This window comes from Myxocyprinus asiaticus, chromosome 46 (genome assembly GCF_019703515.2).
Source record: "Myxocyprinus asiaticus isolate MX2 ecotype Aquarium Trade chromosome 46, UBuf_Myxa_2, whole genome shotgun sequence".
Classification (NCBI taxonomy): Eukaryota; Metazoa; Chordata; class Actinopteri; order Cypriniformes; family Catostomidae; genus Myxocyprinus; species Myxocyprinus asiaticus.
In genome coordinates, this window is record NC_059389.1 from 2460001 (window position 1) to 2480222 (window position 20222).

The 20222-nt window shown below is 37.8% G+C and overlaps 1 protein-coding gene across 2 annotated transcripts in view; it reads left to right on the top strand.

The window, feature by feature from the left end:
* Nucleotides 1-20222, top strand: part of LOC127436059 (fibulin-1-like) — a 54451-nt gene that overhangs the window by 32732 nt on the left and 1497 nt on the right. The window contains exons 15-16 of one of the 2 annotated variants that reach the window (XM_051689980.1): nt 1811-1956; nt 2724-2861. In XM_051689980.1, the coding sequence (XP_051545940.1) occupies nt 1811-1956; nt 2724-2861 (284 nt within the window). The remainder of the gene's footprint in view (nt 1-1810; nt 1957-2723; nt 2862-20222) is intronic. The other variant, XM_051689981.1, reaches the window with a different exon arrangement.

Genomic DNA, 20222 nt, shown 5'->3' on the forward strand with positions numbered 1-20222 from the left:
AGACCTAAGCAAAACGTGGACCCTCCCGCTAATTGCTAATTACAGGTTTGTGCCCTTCAGTGGCTTGACTTCTTTGTAAGGGGCTTCTCCCCTTCATGGCATGAAAAAAAAGGGCAGTAACCTGATCTGAGCTTTGGGGTTTAGCTGCAGATCCTGCGTTCGATGAAAGAGTGCAGAGATGGAGGGATACCTAATCACCACACATCTGCAAGACCTCAGCATTTATTGGTCGAGCGAGGGACAGTTCATCTGTGTGCTAGCCCGAACAGATGCACAGATTTGTGGTCGTGTCTACATGGTAACCCTCATTCACGAAAAAATTCTCACAAGAGTCACAAGTGACAATTATGTTAATTTAACCCTAGCCCTAACCTCAGTAGCAGCAAAAGCGAATCTCTTGAGAGTTGCGCAGATCACGACCCACATTTGCCTACACCTTACTTCAGTTCCCTAATGGAATTGTGGTCTCAAATATTGCTCAAATTTGCTGAAGTACCTACAATCAAAACTCAGAAATCTCAATTTCTCATCAAATTCTTTTGAGACCAAATTAATCGACATAATTGTATGGCTTTGTACTCTAAACATACGTTGACATTTGACTTATTTGTGTCTACGGAAGTAACAACTTTGTCTCAGAAGTTCCTCCAAAAAACAAAAACAAATGATACATTTGTTGAAGAATTTGATGGTAAATGCTGGAGTTTATATTGCAATGTATCATCTTTGATTGCAGACTTTGGTATATTGAACCAAATTGTTGAGATTACTGGGTTCTTTTTTGAGTACAGGAGAGATATCTGAGGAGACTACAGCAAAAGTCTCAATTTGCTCTCCATTTAATCTCAATGCTGCCAAGGAGAATTAATCAAGATATTAAAGCAATGTCATCTGAGATCTAGAGGCATTCTGATTACCCAGCTCAATTCCCAAATGCAGCTTTTAAACAAAGTCCGAGGAGTTGAGTTGTCTTGTCAGGAAGTCCAAGATTTAGGAACCACTTTTGGAATAAGGAACTGGAAGTCCTCTCCTAAACCACATATTTTTGGAGAAGCTTTTCTATCAATGTCACAGCTTCGAAAAAGCATTGAAACCAAGAGTGGCTAACAGGAAACTTGACCACCAACTCTCCTGTGGTGTAATTCTTGGCCTCTCGTCATGTTCTGTTCTGATTTTTACCCCCCAAAAAAGCAGATTGTTTGTGTTATGAGCTCCATATTAAGAATGCCCAGTATATTTGTGCAAATAATATTTATATAGTAAAGGTTTCACCCACCCCGCTGGCTTCTTGGTTCTGTGGTGGTTCTGCTGGAAACCATCCGGTTTTTGGAGACCTTCAAATGTGAAGGAAGATTATTTTACCCAGTCAACACCAGGGATCATGGCCTGCTTACTCGAGACATCTCACAATGGACCCTACTGTGTTTGGATGGCTTTTGCATTTTAGCATGTCGTCATTGAAATCGGTGCAGACAGAGAGAAACCTAATCCCAGATCATTAACATGTATTCTGAATACTCCTTTGGCAGAAGCTGTGTTTTCATCACAAAAGAAACTTACATATTGCTCAGGATGAAGGTCAGCCATGCTGGAAAAACTGCTTCAACCTGCCTAATATGGTTAGCTGGTCTTCTATCTTGGTCATGCTGGTTAGATTGGTCTGGTTTAATGGTTTTAGAGGGGTTCTGGGTACTTGTCAACTGGGTAGACTGGGAGACCAGCTAAGAGCAGCAAACCACCTTAGGCTGGTTTAATTTTTGTTGTTGCTTGGTTGGTATTGGCTCAGATGTGTGTGGTCCCCTTCTTCCAGCAGGCCAAGGGTCAACCGTGCGGATATTATCCGATGTGTGAAGTCCTGCCAACCCAACGACATTTCTTGCGTACTCAATCCCGTCCTCTCCGTCTCCCACACGGCCATCTCACTCACCACCTTCAGAGAATTCACCAAACCAGAAGGTATGAGCCATGTTTTCCATAATAATCTTCTATTTTTCCATGGTTGTCTTTGAATTATTGCTTATCAGCCCAGAAATGTACAATACTCAAGTACACAAACGCAGGCACAGACGCTTGGGCACCGCATTGTGATTGCAAGGTATAAGGTACCACTGAAAATACTTTAATTGTGCTCTTGTGATGCTGTGGCAGTAAAAAACTTCAGTACTCAAGAGGTGATAAAGATATCTTCAAATGTCTGTGCCACTATTCTGAACTTACAATTATTCAGGTAGCTCACTATAAACATGTCAACTTCTTTAAACTGTCACTTCGCCTTGACAGTAGTTGACCTGAAAGAGAAAAAAGACTGTAGGAGACACATATCGGAACAACAACACATGAAATCGAGCTTGCATTATTTAAAGTCTTTGCGTTCACATATTTGCATGGAGTATGTATTGGCCATAGTAGTGCAAGACAATCAAGTTAAGCATGTAATGGGACCGCACACTTTCAATGAATTGGCCAAGCATTCACATCTGTGTTTGCGTACTTGGCCTATTATTATTTTTGGCCTAAGAGGTTAAACATCGATTGACATGATAGAGATTCGAGTCCATCCAAGTAGGACAAAATAATGACAATTGCCGAGCCAAACATAAGGCCTCAATTTTGATGTTTCTTTGGTTGCAACATCTCAGCACCATACAGTGCTCTCTTAAAAAAAATTATTCTAATAAAATAAGGCTTTTCCACAAATCGTTTTTTTTCCCCCCCGTCAACAGAAATCGTATTCCTGAGATCCCCTACTCCTTCACACAGTCTTCATATGGATTCCCCGGAGATCATCTTTGACATTCTAGAAGGAAATGTCCAGAACTCCTTCGACATCATCAAGCGACTCGATCATGGTATGGTCGTGGGTGAGTGTCACTTTGGCATCTGGCTAACAGTGCCGCAGAAAAACCCTGAGACGTCCCTCTTTGGAAATTTAATTTTCATCAAGTGGTTTTCTGACCTAATTTCCCATTACGAAAGATTCTCCTCAAACCAAATGCACATGTGTCTCTTTGCGGGAGAAGAGAGGGGGACATTTGCGGTAAACATGAATGTACTCTGAGAAACTTATTCAATCTAACTCATTCCGACAGTGTGATTCCTATCTGGTTGGGCTGATGATCGCCCTGTAGAATCAACGGCATCTTTTGTGGCCTTCTCAGACTCTTTTGAAGACAGTTGTACATGTGTTGTTCATCCCTTTTTGACGAATGAGGCCATGTTTTTCCTTTGCTAAGCATGTGGACTTGTTTCCCACTGTTGTGGCATAACTGACTTTAATTTGTCTGCTCGCTCTGTTTTTCCAGGACACTTTGAAAAGCTCACAAAGAGTTTTTTTTTTTGTTGTTGTCCAGACGGTTATTGTTGGTGTGCTTTCACACTAAGGTTATTGGTAAGGTTAACCATGGCCAGCTTAGAAAAGTCAATGCGGCTGAGACTGATGCGAAACACACTCATTTGACATTCCCTGACCAAATGAAATTCACACATTATATAAATTGGAGTGGTAGCTATAACTTTGAGATAACTCAATGTTCCAAAAACTTTTCTAAGACGAGCATCACATGATAGGAATTTATCGAAATCCTTAACTCTAAGTATTAAGCTTTTTTCTTTTTTTCTTTTTTTTTTTAGGAGTTTAGGGATTGGATTTATTATCATCCAGTTTTGAAATTAATAACGAGATTATGTCTCTAGATATGAGTAGTTCTACCTGGTTAGGCCTGTTGCACATATTTCAGGATCTGGCTCAAATCGATATTTTCAAATTTAGGAGCGTAATTAGTAAATTACGCACTAGTTATTGCCTTTAGCTGATTGGTTATGTAATCAGGAATGTAATCATGTAATCCATCAAATGTAACTGTAATCTGATTAAGCACATTATAAAATGTAATGTATTCCAATTACAAGTACTGTATTTTGTAATCAGATTACATCATCCAGATTACATGTAATTCAAGAGCACTTTAGGCAACCACATTGCTATGTTACAAAAAATCTAGTTTATGTTTGCTTTACAGTAAGAAGTACTTTATTTTACCGTATGATTTGAACATGAAAGATCTTTGTGACTAAGTTGAAAGCCATTGTAATGAAATCCTGAAGTGTGTAATGACCATCTTTGTATGAGCAGACCTCATGGGTAGCTCTCCCTTCTAACCGAGAGAATAGACTTCCTAAATCACCATAACACAAAAGACCCAAAAACAGCCGGCAATAATGCAGACAGCAGACACTTGCGGTTGTGTGGATTCCTGGCATGATGTCATGAAGTCTGTGTGTATGTGTATGTTTGTCAGGCCTGGCACCAGGTCCATTTGTGTGGGTACCACATGAAAGCATTTCCTCTTCTCAATGAGAGGAGCAACCACTTTCATGAAATCAATGTTCTTATAGAGTCGTTTCACTCACAAAAATGCTCTGTTTCAAAACTTAGTGAGCAGCATTTTTAAGATTTTTTTTTTAAACTGTGGAATGCATTGTAAGAGAAATGTCGATTCTAAATAAAGTTATATTTCATTCAGTACTAAAAAAGTACAATTACAATATTATTTGTATTATTAGATTATTAAGGTGATTTTGAGTCGGGATGTCCCAAAATAGTACAAACACTTTCTTTTCTGTACTCACCGATACAATACCTTTTTTTGTTTTATTTTTTTCTACATTTCATATCAACAGTTTATTAAAATGTTACCATCAAAATGGTGTTTAAATAAATGCATTCATTAAAACTTAAATTAAATGAAAATATAATTTCATTTTAATTGAGCTTTTATTCTGGGGGAAGCTTTTATTTTGAAGCCCTTTCTGTTTCTGTGTTTTTGACGGTAGTTTCTCACTTCCATGACCCGATATTATTATTAAACCACAAGAGGCTGCTATTTAATGCAATACATATGTAGTCTGTGTATGCTGTGTGCTACAAAGTGAATTAGCGCTCTGCTCACTGTCATTTGCAACAAACAAGGCGCACGATGCTCATGCAGGTATTTTCCATGTATGAGTCAAGAGGTTCTAAAAGGTTTGAGCACTTTGTGTCTTTATTTCAGCACAACACCAGCTCCACATGCTCACAAGCGCTCACATTCAAAGCGCGCAGCACATGTAAACTACATATTTATCTCATTAAATCTCAGCCTAAGCGGAGAAAATGAATGGGATTTTTTACTTAAAGAACCAGACTGTCACGCTCTATTGTCAATTGCGAATTGAGTCTCTCATGCTACAGTATTTGTGTGACTCTCAATTTTCTGGCTATCAAGAACTTTCCAAATCATTCACTTCTGAGGTTCCACGATGGTTAGGATGCTGCCTTAGAAGGCAGTGAAGCAGCTTACTAGTTTTTGAAACGAAGCTATAATCTCCAGGTCCTGGGTTTCGGGGCCCTGCAATACTCTGTTTGTTCCATCCAGGGGCCTCATATCTTGACCAGAAGCTGCTTCAATTAAAACTCAACAGTGGTCCTACGGTTGTCTCTGTATGGGCAGACAGGGCATGAATCAGATCACATCTGTGTTTCGAGGACAGCTGGTATAGATAAATCATGGATGTACAGAATGCAAACCAGCGCAGTGGGTCTTCCATCGCATCTCCCCCAGGCGCTTGGATTAGAATAAATAGGCTTAATTTGATTTTTGAGACACGTCACTGTTAGAACAATGTTTGTTGACGCTGTGGTGTGTCTGAGCAACATGGAGACTGTCCAAACTGCTCATCGTATGAATCATTAACCACAATACATCACCACAATTCATAACTTAAAAGCTTTTATAAATTATATGGGAAATATTTTCAGATATAGCATTTTTGAAAGCATATTGCAAGCCTTTTCGACATTTAATCACATGCACATATTAATTATAGGCAGAGATATCTGCAGTATAATTCAATTACTTCTAGTGAAAATGATCATTTATGATATAATTATGTTTTCACTAGTAAAAACATCCATTCTTGATATCAAAAACAATGTCTATGTTTATGTACGGAGCCCCTCAAGTGACCGTTGCGAGATTTTTCACGTGAAACTTTCACGTGCGCACGCGTTACCGTTTCCAGTGTATGAATATCTTATTGCGTTTTGCATCAGCGCCATCGCACAGGGAACACGAGTGCATGGGTGTGCATGAATTTATAGGGATATATTTTAAACTTGGCCTAAAAGGATAATAAACTTACATACATTTGATGGTGCCCATTTACTTATGATAATCCTTGTATGTGCCCATTTATATGGATTCACAGTAATCCTGAGATAACAGATGTAATAATGCATTAAACTAGGAGTGTCCAAACTTTTTCCACTGGGGCCAGATCCAAAGAGAAATAAGGTGTCGCTAGATGCTACTATTGCATCATCTTTATATTGTATGCTTAATACAAGTTTTGGGTATGATGCAAAACAATAATCAGAATAAGTTACATTTTCCTGCTATTTCCTGCTATTGCTTATTTATCAGTAATTCAATCATAGTTTCTGTTCTGTATTTTTATAATGGGAATGCCCTGAGCAGAGTGAGAGAAAATACGTGGCCTCAGAGGAGACTTTGAGCTGCACAATCGTAGAAAACTTAATGGGGAATTCACAAAGAATGAATCGTGCACACTGATAATCTTATTTGCATGCGCTTTCTGCGTTGTTTCATACTGTAATGTTGTTGTGTTTATATGCAATGCAAAATCGGGCATAAAATGGGCAAAATTCGACATGTTCTGATCGATTTTTGCTTAATTCGTTTATGACCTTACCCGATAAAGAAAAGCTATTTAAGGCATTTACATGACCTTAAACGTTGACTGAGAAAAGATGAAAAATTATTCTTGAGTATTTTTGTCTGATTTTCAGGTAAAAATATCGAAACATCCTTTAAACAAGAACAATTACCTGAGAAGCTGAATGGCGTACGATATTAAGTGTTGTTTTCAGAGAAATCGAACAAAATTTGGTGCAGCTTTTGCTTAAAACAAGAAAAAACTATTTGCCAATGGGGGAAGAAAAATAAACTTGTTTTCCCTTTAAATCAAAATTTTTTTTCCCTTTTATTATTGGCAAAAAGTTTTTCTTCTTATAAGCAAAAACGTTGTTATATTTTGTTAGATTTCTCTGAAAAACAAGACTAAATACCTTGTAATTTTGCTTCTCAATTAAACTGATCTTGTTGAAAGAATGTTTAGATATTTTTACTGGAAAACAAGACAAAATACTCAGTAAGACAATACTTTTTTTGCAGTGTTGTCGGCTTATTAAAGGAATATCCTAGGTTCAATACATGTCAAGCTCAATCGACAGCATTTGTGGCATAATGTTGATTCCCACAAAAACGAATTTCGACTCGTCCCTCCGTTTCTTTACAAAAATGCAAAAATCTGGGTTACAGTAATGCCACAAATGCTGTCAATTGAGCTTAACTTGTTTTGAACCCAGAATATTCCTTTAAGGATAATTGGTTAAAGGTTTTGCATGTACATGCTCTCAATGCTTGATTTAAATATGCATATTGCAGTTACACCAGTGCAGATTATATTCGGTTAAACTTGATTGTGGTGGTTAATGATATGCAGGTTTTAGTGGAGAAATACGGAATGCTAAAGTGTGAATTCTCCCCTTTATTCTGTATTGAATACTTCGGTCTTGGCCCTACAGTGCAGAAAATCATTTTCTTACTCAGTATTTTTGTCCTGGTTTTCAGCAAAAATATGTAAACAACATACTAAAGAAGCAAAATGACAAACTATTTGCAAAATGACAAACTATTTGGCAATGGGGTTTTCCCATTGAATTACTTTATTTTTCTTATCCCATTGCCATTTTTCCCCTCTGATATCTGTGTAATTTTGATTAAATAAATGTATCTTGTTTTAAGGATGTTTTGACATTTTTACTTTAAAACAAGGTAAAACACTGAGTATAAAAATGATGTTTTGCAGGGTAGTACTGACTATGTGTAATTTCCTAACTTTATTTGTGGTACTGTTAAGAGGGTGGCACTCAGTTGACGTGTGTATCAGTATGTGTGTGTGTGTGTGTGTGTGTGTGGTCCAAGCGGACATGAAGTGTGAGATTACTCTTGTACAGTATGGGCGGCCTTCATGGAGGTACAGTCCACTGCATCAACGCTCTGCATGTTGACATGGGCTCCATATTGGTGCTTGCATCCTGCTTTGGTGGCCAGGATGAATCCTTGGCCTTGGACATCAGTGACGTAGTACCAGCCTCAGACGGTACAGCCACAGTCCGTTCAGTAACCGTCTGATGCATAATGCACACAAAACTGGAAAACACCGTCTTTGTGTGCAAGTGTATTATTATGGTCTCTCAGATAATTCAGTCCCTAAAAGGTACATGAGAAACAAACTGATTGCTTTACATGTCTTTAGTGGGTGGTTCTTGGACAGAATAAGGTGCAATATGGTCCAGGCATTTTGCCATTAAGGTCTGGCTCCTCAAGACTAGAAAATGACGTATTGATATCAGAATTGCAGGCCTGGAAAAGCCCAAAACTGTGGTGACTTCCTTAACTACCACGAGCATGGGGAATGTACCGACATCCGCAGGAGCAAACGGTGGGAAATTAAACGCTGCGGCATCTTCCCTTGAGCAGCTCTCAGTTTGGCTACACCTCAGGTTGGATATAAAAGCGGGATCAAAATTCCACTTGGTTGAAACATCTGGTAGGGATATGCACCTGTGGTCAGAGCTCTGTCCAAGTGATGCAATATTTTAGCGCAGGGAAGTTAACGTTACAGTGGAGACGACTGTAGAGACAGGTCGTCTGTGATCAGGCATGTGGCATTGGCTATGGCTACTGTCTTTCACACAGACCAGAGGAATTTTAGTCTAGCGTGTGAGAAATGTAAACGCTATGGAGGGATGAGGCTTTGCATTAGCTGCTAGCTCAGTAGCATATACAGTAGCTTTTCCAACCAGTGTTTCTGAAACTGCAGCTTCCAAAGCTACAAGCTACTCATAATTTAAAAAATAATTCAGTCGTTAAAGAAAGGAGATTTGTTGCATTTATCCTGTTAGCTTTGAGATTATCTATATGCTATCATACTCTTATCTACCTTTTAGCAAAATACGCATTTACAATCCATAGTCTTGCTTTTCCTAAAAAATGGGCCGAAACTATTGATGTACTTAGCTGCATCAAAGTTTTTCTCCAATAACTCAGTCGTTAAAGTAAGGAGTTTTATTGTCTTTAGCCTGTTAGCTTTGAGGCTATCTATATGCTAGCATACTATTACAAAACTTTTAGCAAAGTACACATTTACAGTCCATAGTCTTGCTTTTCCAAAAAAATGGACCTTAAATATTGATGCACTAAGTTGTATCCAAATATTTGTTTAATTATTCAGTTGGTAAAGAAAGGAGTTTTGTTGCCTTTAGCGTGTTAGCTTAGAAGCTATCTATATGCTATCATACTCTTATCTAACTTTTAGAGAAATATGCATTTACAATTCATAGTCTTACATTTCCAATAAAATGGATCAAAACTATTGATGCCCTCAGTTGTATCCCAATTTTTTGTCCAATAAATTAATCGTTAAAGAAAGGAGTTTTGTGGCTTTTAGCCTGTTAGCTTTGAGGCTATCTATATGCTAGCATACTCTTACCTAACAAAGCATAATACGCATTTACAATCCATTATCTTGCTTTTCCAATAAAATGGATCAAAACTATTGATGCCCTCAGTTGTATCCCAATTTTTTGTCAAATAAATAAAATAAATAAATACATTTCCCAAATACCACCTGCCCCTGACTAGAATTATCGAATAGCAAATAATTGTTTGCGGCTGCAATGTAAGCTAAAGTCTATTAAAATAAAGGACAAGTCCTTCAAAATGTCATACCCAACTTTTGGTTGTAATAGGAAATAGGTCAACACATGAAATAAAACTGCACACATCAAGCGATTTTTATGGAGTCTTAAAGCAATTAAATTACAGTCAATCTACACTTTAAAAAAAAACAATTTTAATGCATGATTTCCTGTAAAGCTGCTTTGAAATGATGTGTGTTGTGAAAAGCGCTATACAAATCAAAATGACTACTACATTAGCTACACTAAGTTACTAACAAAAAGTAACTAAGTATACATTTGGCACAAAAAACAAGCTTTCTTATACAAGCTTAGCTTTCAAGCAATGGATTTAGGCCTAATTTTGAACTTTTTAGGCCTTTTTGACCTTATGTTAAGGAGAACAGAAGATTAACTGACACTTAGTGAGACTAAGGCAAGTCTTTAACCATTTTACTAGCAACTAAGTTCCACTTACGCTTGAGGAAGTGTCTTTGGAGTGCTTTTTATTTTATCTGAGAAGACAACATAACAGGACGATGTTTAGCACACCATACGTTGTTGCCAAGAAGAGTACAGTTTAACACATTGGCCTCTTGATAGCAACACATCACAGAATGATTCACAAAATGACACACAATTAGCCACACAATGAGCACCAAACCTACAAAGACTCCTCTCCCTATCAGCTGAGGCATTAGCACTGATAATTAAACCGTTTCTTCTCTACTGAGGTGGTCTACAGCCCCCACAGACCCTTTTTTTACTCACCGACAGAGCTCGGCGAGGGATCCTGGTCATGCATCATGAACGATTCATCATCTAGTGTGGCGTATTCAAGGGCAGTGACCGCAAAGAGGCGAGAGGACTTAGGAACTTCATTGTCACCAGGAGTTGTACAAGAGAACGATTTTTAACCATTTAAAAGTATGGCTGTCGATTAAATGTGTTAATTTAGTGTGATTAATTATATGAAAAATAAAGTGTTAAATAAAATTAATGCAATTAATCATGCCCCCGACCTGTACGTAAATTCTGTAATAAGGAATGCTCCTACCATCAGAGCAATTCAAGCTTGATATACCACCTTGATGCATTGGGGGGCAGTCAGTGTGGCAGCTGTCCAGGCAAAACTCTTCATCATTCCAGCATCTAAAGATGATGTGCTCTTGTGCTCAATGCCAGCTCAACCAAGCACAACAAAATGCAGGGATCTCAAGACGGGTTTTTCAATGTTTCAAAATCAGCGTCCTAAAACACAGTGCTTATGACTAGAGGCGCTGCAAATTGTATGAAGCGATGCAACCAAAGTGAGACACTCAAAAGCATCTGTCTAATGCATGATTATATAGAACAACAATTAAAAATAGAGCACAGGAAAGTAGGCCAATAATAGTATTATGCTCAATGATATAATAATAATAATAATAATAATAATATTTTCACTTGTAAAGCCACTTTTTATCAAGACATGTTTATTTGTATAGCGCCTTTCACAACATGCATCGTTTCAAAGCAGCTTTACAGAAAATCACGCATTAACAGAAATGAAACTGTAATATCTATAAAGTCTTAGAGTCATCATTGTGTAGTCCATTAAATATGATTGTAAATTTTTAATAAAAATAAATGATTAAATAATAATTGTATTTAAAACCCCAGTGAGCAAGCCCAAGGCGACTGTGGCAAGGAACACAAAACTCCATAAGATGTTGGTTAATGGAGAAAAATAACCTTGAGAGAAACCAGACTCACTGTGGGGGCCAGTTCCCCTCTGACTAACATCATGAATATAATGCCAATATTAGTTATTTATGTGCAGTGCAAGTCATGGTTTAAGATTATTAAACTAAGTAAGTGTTAAGGGCCAGTGTTTAAACAATGATTTTGTATGAACTGTAAGATTAATGACTAATGTTTTTGAAGTTCATCCTGGATTAACTGCAGAAGTTCACATAGATGCATTGTCCTTTGTTAGTTGGCTAATGAAGGCTTTTGTTGGCAATTAATTGATAGTCTATATATTCCATTTCAAGAGTATAGTCCACCATTAGACCAAGGTGATGCAGGCAGAGATCAATGATGAGGTGCATCGCAGTTCAACCGGCAGGTCATTTCGGTGGGGTTCATCCTAAATCCAAGGTTCAGGCAGTGGCATATGAAGTATCCCATGTCTTATGGTTGGAGTTGGCATCAGTTCATCCTCTGAAGTCCATTGTAATAGACTGAAGTGATGTCTGACTGGCACCGGCTGCATTTAGTCGTCATCACATAGCAGTGGAGTCCGACACCAAACAGGAACGGAGCTGGATCTGGCCGGTTCTGGTGACCTCGGGATAGGAATCCCAAGGTTGAGACAGGGATACAAATAGAATAATATTAGCGTAGATGCCATTCAATTTCATGCAGAGTTATAGATCATGATACATGTTTCTGGTTCCGGCAGACCTAACTAAAGCAGACTAATTGTGAGTTGAAGAATAAATTAGGTGTATGCCTGGCTAGATAGATGAGTCTTTAGTCAAGACTTAAACTGAGTGAGTGTGTCTGTATCTCAAACAGTGTTAGGGAGACTCTTCCATAGTTTAGGAGCCAAATAGGAAAAGAATCTACCTCCTTTTGTGGATTTTGATATTCTAAGAACTATTAACAGGCCAGAATTTTGCGATTGTAATGAACATGATGGAATATAGTGTGGTAGAATGTAAATTAGATCAACCATTCAAAGCTTTGTACTTAGTTAACACAATTTTAAAATGAATACAAAATTTAACAGGTAGCCAATGTAACTATGATAAAATGGGGCTAATATGATCATATTTCTTGGTTCTAGTCAGCACTCTGGCAGCTGAATTTTGAACCAATTGAAGTTTATTTATTGAACTTGCTGGACATCCTCCCAGTAATGCATTACAATAATCTAGTGTTGAGGTCATGAGCGCATGAATTAGGTTTTTAGAATCAGCAACAGAGAGCATGTGTCGTAACTTAGCAATATTTCCGAGGTGGAAGAATGCTGTTTTAAAAACATTGGAAATTTGATTTTCAAAGTACAGATTGGTATCAAATATAACACCAAATTTCTTCGCTGTTGAAGGCGATGTAACAGTACATCCATCAAAAGTCAAATTATATTTTAGCTGCTTATTTTTAGAGTTTTTTGGTCCAATAATTATTACCTCTGTTTTGTCGAAATTGAGTAGAAAGAAATTTATGGCCATCCAGTCTTTGATTTCATTGATACACTCTGCTAATTGTGAATTGAGAATTGTGAAATTTCATTGGGTTTCGAAGAAATATAAAGTTGGGTATTGACGGCATAACAGTGGAAACTTATTCCACAATTCCTGATAATATCTCCCAGGGGAAGCATATATAAGGAGAAAAGCAGAGGCCCTAAAACTGATCCCTGTGGCACTCCATCCTTAACTTTTGTTTGAATTGACAATTCCTCATTTGCATAGACAAAGTGGTAGCGGTCTGCTAAATACGACCTAAACACTTCTAATGCAAGTCCACAAATGCCAACATAATTCTCTAGCCTATTCAAGATAATGTCGTGATGTATGGTGTCGAAGGCAGCACTGAGATCTAAAAGCACTAGAAGTGAAACGCAGCCACTATCAGATGATAGGAGCAAGTCATTTGTAACTCTGATAAGTGCAGTCTCTGTACTGTGATGGTGCCTAAATCCTGACTGAAATTGTTCATTCTACTCTGTAGAAATGAACATATTTGGGAGGATACTACCTTTTCTAGTATTTTTGACAAAAATGGGAGATTTGAAATTGGTCTATAATTAGCCAATTCTCCAGGATCAAGCTGTGGCTTCTTAATAAGCGGTTTGATAACTGCCATTTTAAAGTTTCATGGGATATGTCCTAAGGATAGCGAAGAGTTAATAATATTAAGAAGAGGTTCTGAGATTACAGGGAATACCTCTTTTAAGAGCTTAGTTGGTATTGGATCTAACATACATGTTGTGGCTTTTGATTTTTTGATAAGTTTTGTTAGCTCTTCATGACCTATGACAACGAAGGATTGAAGCTGCTCGTGAGGAAAATTATGAGACATTGTTTTCTGAGGTGCTGTGACAGATGATTTCATAATTCCAATTTTATTTCTGTTTTATCAGTAAAGAAATTCATGAAGACATTACTATTGTGCTGCGACGGAATATCTGGTTCAGTTGAGGCTTCATTCTTTGTGAGTTTAAAAGTCAATAATTCCAGTATCACAAGTCTAAATTTGTCAATGTATTGGCTGAAGGACCTTGCAGGAAATACTTACTATATGAACTCCACTTTAACCCTCTGCAATAAAGAATGCAAGCACTCTATTGCAAAACATGACAGTGTGGTTCAGATTTCAAAGAAGGTACCACTGAAACAAACATTGCCTTTCTATCTGAGTTGTTGACCTCAATGATTCATTGCTAATTGAGCCTGAAACACCAAACCGCTCATGAGGCCTTTCAAAGAGCGCAAGTAAAAGTCAAGTCCCCTTTTTAGTTGTTTAGGGCTGTTTAGATAACACAACCACGCTTACCAACAAACGAGTAGCCAGGCTTTTTGTATCCTTGTGTGGTACCTCTTTGGGGGTGAGAGTACCGGTCGTCCTAGCGTAGATAAACGTTGGCATTTTCGCCATGTGGGCTGATTCCATCGCCCTTTCTTGCGTAACACATAAGCTAGCATGTCATTATCCAATACTGTGGTCGAGAAACTCATTCCACACATTTGTAACTAGTGTTAAACCTGCACATTTTGGATGCTGTCATACTTTTGCTCTCAAATCTGGTGTGACCAGAAAACCAGAAATTGCACTGTTTACATGTAAACCTTCAGTATCGCAACCCACGTTGCCATTTAGCATGACAAATGGCTGCTGGCATCGACTCGACTTTGTTTTGTGGCAAGTGTGTACACTGCTAGCATGCACATAACTCAAGCTATTTTCTATCTTCTTGCTCTTTCATGGCATTTCAAAATTGCCGTGGGAACATTTCTGCGCATCTTAGTGGTTTGAAAGTAAACCCCACAAACACTTAAAAATGTAGGTCTTATATTTTAGTGTGTTGGGGTAATGATCATACCGTATTATGGTAATATGTGAGTTGATATCTCGCTAGCTGTTTTTGAACAAAAGAATGCTACAGGAAAAACTACAGGCCAAAAGCAAAACTAAGTGTATGTGTTGTGAGGTAACACAAAACATCCTGTAATTGTTTTGAACTTTGGATGTTTTCATTTTGAAAGGTCAGGACTGTTAAAAATCACCTTCCACTATTTTAAAAGTGACTATAAAGCAGATGGTTTTAGAGTTCTGGTCTCACAGTTTGACCCTTTTTCCAAGGTCAAGCTGTTATATAGTGTCATAGTTGGCCGTAGACATATTTGCAGAGGTTTTAGAGTTTTTTTTTTTGTCTTTCGATTCATTGGCCATCCTGCGGTTTGCAAAGGTTACAGTGATGTGGTCCACCTCAGTCTCGTATCAACATCAAGTGGCATTTGACCATCTGCTGAAGATCTGAGACTCTGACTGTCAGTTTCCATGACAATGCTTTACTTGACTGAAGATCAAGTGTTGAGTGTATCATGTTGGTCAGTGGTGCTGTTATATACTGCACAGACATTTAACCACATAAATGTCATTTAAGAACAGTATATATGAGAGTTACTCATTATGGTGCCTTTACACTATGAAATCAAATCCATCCGAGCTTTGCCAACTTAGTAAGAAATGTAAAAACAGAAAAAAAAAAAAAAAATTATAGACTAAACTTGGTCTTTGGTCTTTAGAAATCTGATCAAATGCCCTTTTGATCACTGTGCCCTTTTATTAGTCATTAATTTTTGTGATTATGAAATATTTGATATGTTAAGTAATATTAAATTGCCTTTCAAAGAGTCACCCTTATAATGCCAAATGTTTCTTCGATATAACAAGCCCACCAAAAACCTAAATTTAGTATCAAGAGAAATAGAGTTGTTCAGCTGTGACTTAAATTTGTAGGCAAACCCGAAAGGCTAATTTGTCATGGGTTCCCTCAGGAATATTTCAATGGGTTTTTAAAATGGGGATCTTCAAATTATGAGTAAAATAAGACCTGTGGTGAAAATTACTTTTTGATATACTCGTTTTGTTCTAGAACATAAATTACACACAGTCAGACCTCAATCGTAGATTTTGAAGCCGTTGTGTCTTTTAAAAATGCATGTTGCTAACCCGTCGCTAAATAAGGACTACAAAAGTCGTTCATTTCATAAAGCCCATAGCTCACATGCTCATGGTAGTTGTAGTCCTTAATTAGCATTGTGACAGCAACATGTGTTTTTTAAAACCACAGTAGCTTCAAAGTTAACCACAGGCCTTATTTTACTCATATCTAAAACTGCCATTATAAAAACCAATAGGAAATTCCTAAAGGGGAACCCATTGCTCAAAAATGCTAATTGTCTCCTGGGTTTTTAGACTACATCCTGAACTGCTCTATAGTCGTTTTTCTCTCACATCCATAACAAACTTAATAATGTATCCTGTGACTGACTGAGCGATATTAGATAAATAATTTAGATTGATACAGTACAGCCTATAATTGTACGGCTGGTCATCTGAATTCTGGCCTTGGAACTGAAACAGTAAGAAGCCAAATCCTAGTGGTCTATATCGATTTAAGTCTTGCTCAGTTTACACCAATTAAACTTCTTTAAATGCAGTGTAGCTTATACCGTAACATGAGCATGGTGTTCTTGTGAATTTGCCCTCAAGAAGAAGAATATGTGAAGATGTCACATATTATACATTTGCACATATACATTGAAATTTAAAATTTTTTTTGCATATCCCTGCTAAGCTGGGGTCAGAGCACATGGTCAGCCATGTACAGCACCCTTGGAGCAAATAGGGTCAATAGCCTTGCTTAAGGGCCCAACAGGTGCTGGGGCTTGAACTGCCAACCTTCTGGTCAGTAACCCAGAGCCCTAACCGCTGAGCCACTCCCCTCAAAACACAAACTGTTAAGAACATGTCCTGGTCATATCTTGCCTCAAAAACAAAAGAAAGAAAGAAGAAATCATGAAATTATGTTTTGTATATAATAAGTTGAGCCTATTTTTTTTAACATCATTAAGATTTTTGCATTGTGACATTATTTTCATGACAAAAGTATTCTCATTACTATAGTGTGGAAAAAACACAAAACAAAACAATGGACAATGTTTTAAATAGCTAGGTATACTGTATATACTTCAAGTATTATTTGTTGTACTGCCTTTAACTTACACTGCTTTAAGTATAAAAAATTATTACTATTTTTAACTATAATACAATATGTGCCTAATTGTCATGAAAATAATGTCAAACAATGCAAAACAACATAATTGTCCTACAAAAATCGAGAGTTCTGGCAAAACTTCTGCAAACTCAACACACTCTCACAGCGTAATCGTAAGGATTCGTATGACTTTTCTAAATGTAGCTAATTCGTATGATATCTTACGACTGCACTGACACCTCGCATGCGGAACTCGCACTTACTTCCGCATTACACATTTGGGCATTTGCAGGGGATGAAATCATACGAATTCATACGAACGAGTCATATAAAATCATTAGAAATAGCCAACTTGTAAAATTTGTACGAATTTTCATGAGATCGCGAGCTTGCCGGAAACTTGCCGCAAATTCGGCACTCATTATTTTCACATGCAAATGAGCTTTGCGACAAATTCTTCATTGTCGCCAAAGGTATGCTGCAGGTTCAGCACTACTGGTGAAGAACTGCAAACTACTGGAAAACATGGCGAATCGCAAGCTCATTTGCATTTGGAAAAAGAAATGAGTAGGAAACTTGCAGCAAGTTTGTCAGAACTCTAGATATTTTTGTAAGGGTATTCTTAATTTTCTTTATGTAAAGTTTTGTTTCCCCTTTTGATTTTGAGGTAAAATGTGACCTAGACGTGTTGTAATGATATTTACCTGTACAAAACAATCGCATTATTATGATTTTTGTTTCGATTGCCAAAATGGAAAAATGAACATCAACATGAGCAGAAGTCTTAGGCCAAGTGCACACTAATACGTTTTCATAAATGCATTAATTTCGCTACGTATACATCTCTCATCGACACTAGTGCGGCATTTTCCTCCACCGAAAACACTTTCCATTACTGCATACTTTTGAAATTGATGACGTTAGGAAACCGAAAACGTATTAATGTAGATGTGGCCTTATGCTGCCTTCACGTGCTATCAGAATTATCTTAAATACGAGTTTCCCCCTCAAGTCGTAATTACGACTGGGAAACTCTGAGATAATTTTGATACCGGAGTTTCTGAGATGGGCCCGAGTCCTAAACTTTCAACATGGCGGAGGAGAGTATGGTTTCTGTAGTGAATGACAGGTTTTATTAATTTGTCTAAATACAGCTAATTGTTAACGCTTGCAGTTTCGGTCATATTCATTTATGTATATCAGCAACGATTTGATGCATTTTGTACATTTTTACACCCTGAAAATAGCTTGTATTTGATCAAAATTCTGTTATCATCAGCAGGCTAACTGAGCAATGTATTATGCTGTCAAAATAAAAGTTCCTCAAAAAATATTTATGAATGAACCTGGCGTCTTCCATGCTTCCTGTTCTTACATACTCGTAATTACCACTCCAGAAATGGGAAGTAGGATAATTCCGATAAGCACATGAAAGCAGCATTAACATATATTGTGTAAGAATGTTTAGGCACTTTTCCTTTTCTTTTTATCCATACAAAATGCTCAGAACTGAGCTGACTGGTCATCTGAATTTAGCTGTCGACAAGATGCAATTTGTTTGTGACTGGGACAAACGTCATTCATTTAGTCCACAATGCTAACATGCTAGCATACACTTAAGTTAAACAACATTTACATTTTGTCATTTACTCTCCCTAAGGTTGTGTCCGAACTTCCGTTGTCGATACAAATACAGCGAAGGATGCTTTATACCGCCAAGCTCCAAAAAGGACAAAAAGCATAATATAAAAAGTCCATAGAACTCGAGCATTATATTCAGTCTTTCCGAGCCATACGATAGTTTTGTTGTAATGTTTCCAGGGTCCTAAGTTCCCAAGTTCCTAAGTTCCCCATTTCAATATTCTGTTAACACAAATTTGACCCGTTTCAAGTTAAAATATTTCATAAATATATATTTTTTGGATTTTCTCCCCAATTTGGAATGCCTAATTCCCAATGTGCTCTAAGTCCTCATGGTGGTGTAGTGACTCGCCTCAATGGACGAATCTTAGTTGACTCCGTGTCTGCGATCGTCAATCTGTGCATCTTATCATGTGGCTTGTTGAGAGTGTTTCCGTGGAGACATAGAGGGCGTAGAGGCCCACGCTATTCTCCGCGGCATCCACGCACAACTTACCACGCGCCCCACAAAGAGCGAGAACCACTTAATAGTGACCATGAGGAGGTTACCCCATGTGACTCTACCCTCCCTAGCAACTGGGCCAATTTGTTTGCTTAGAAGACCTGGCTGGAGTCAGTCAGCATGCCCTGGATTCGAACTCACGACTCCAGGGGTGATAGTCAGCGTCAGTACTCACTGAGCTACCCAACTCCTAACCCTATAAATCTGGGGAACATAGGACACTGGGAACATAGGAATGACCCTGTTTTATGTGAGGATCAGTCTGAAAAAGTTGTTATTCACTGAACATCTTTCCCTTTGGTGTAGCTCTCAAATCTTTTTTGAATTCAAAAATGGCACTTGACATCATTAATGCCAAACTGGGCTAGTTAGCAGCATGGCTCAGTTCGCCCCTGCTGGTAGATGCTGTAACTACACCATTGTGTTGGCATTTCAAAAAGAGCTTCTAAAAGATTTGTTTATTTATTTCATTTTTGTGTGAACTATACCTTTAATGCCTGACTTTTCTGTGTGTGTGAGCATGGATTGGAGTGTCAGTGATTCTCTGGCGAGAGATTCTGCGCTGACAGCCTCCATAAACAGCATTTTCATTTCCTTGTAATCATTTGTTCACTTTAAGATGATTTTCCAGCATTCTTGGCTCATAATCCTCGGAGCGGGTGTGGTCTACCAGCCCTGTTATGTAGGATGCCTCGTGTCCTTTGGGAAAAGCAGTTTTTCTTTGTTTCTGTAACATTGAGTGTCAAAGCGACATCCATCACTGCATGTAGCATATGTACCACTCCTTTGAGTCGCTCCATAATGCTCATGAATTATTGTTATTTTTGCAAACCTTAAGCATGTACGTATATCACCAGTTATTGGAGCGTAATGGACCAGACATAATTATGACAATGTTTTGTCTCTGTAAATGACAAAAGGTTCATTATTTTAAACTTCAGAGACTGCTTTCAACTGACTAAGGACAAAAGCATACTTTATCCAAAAAACATTTGTGAGAA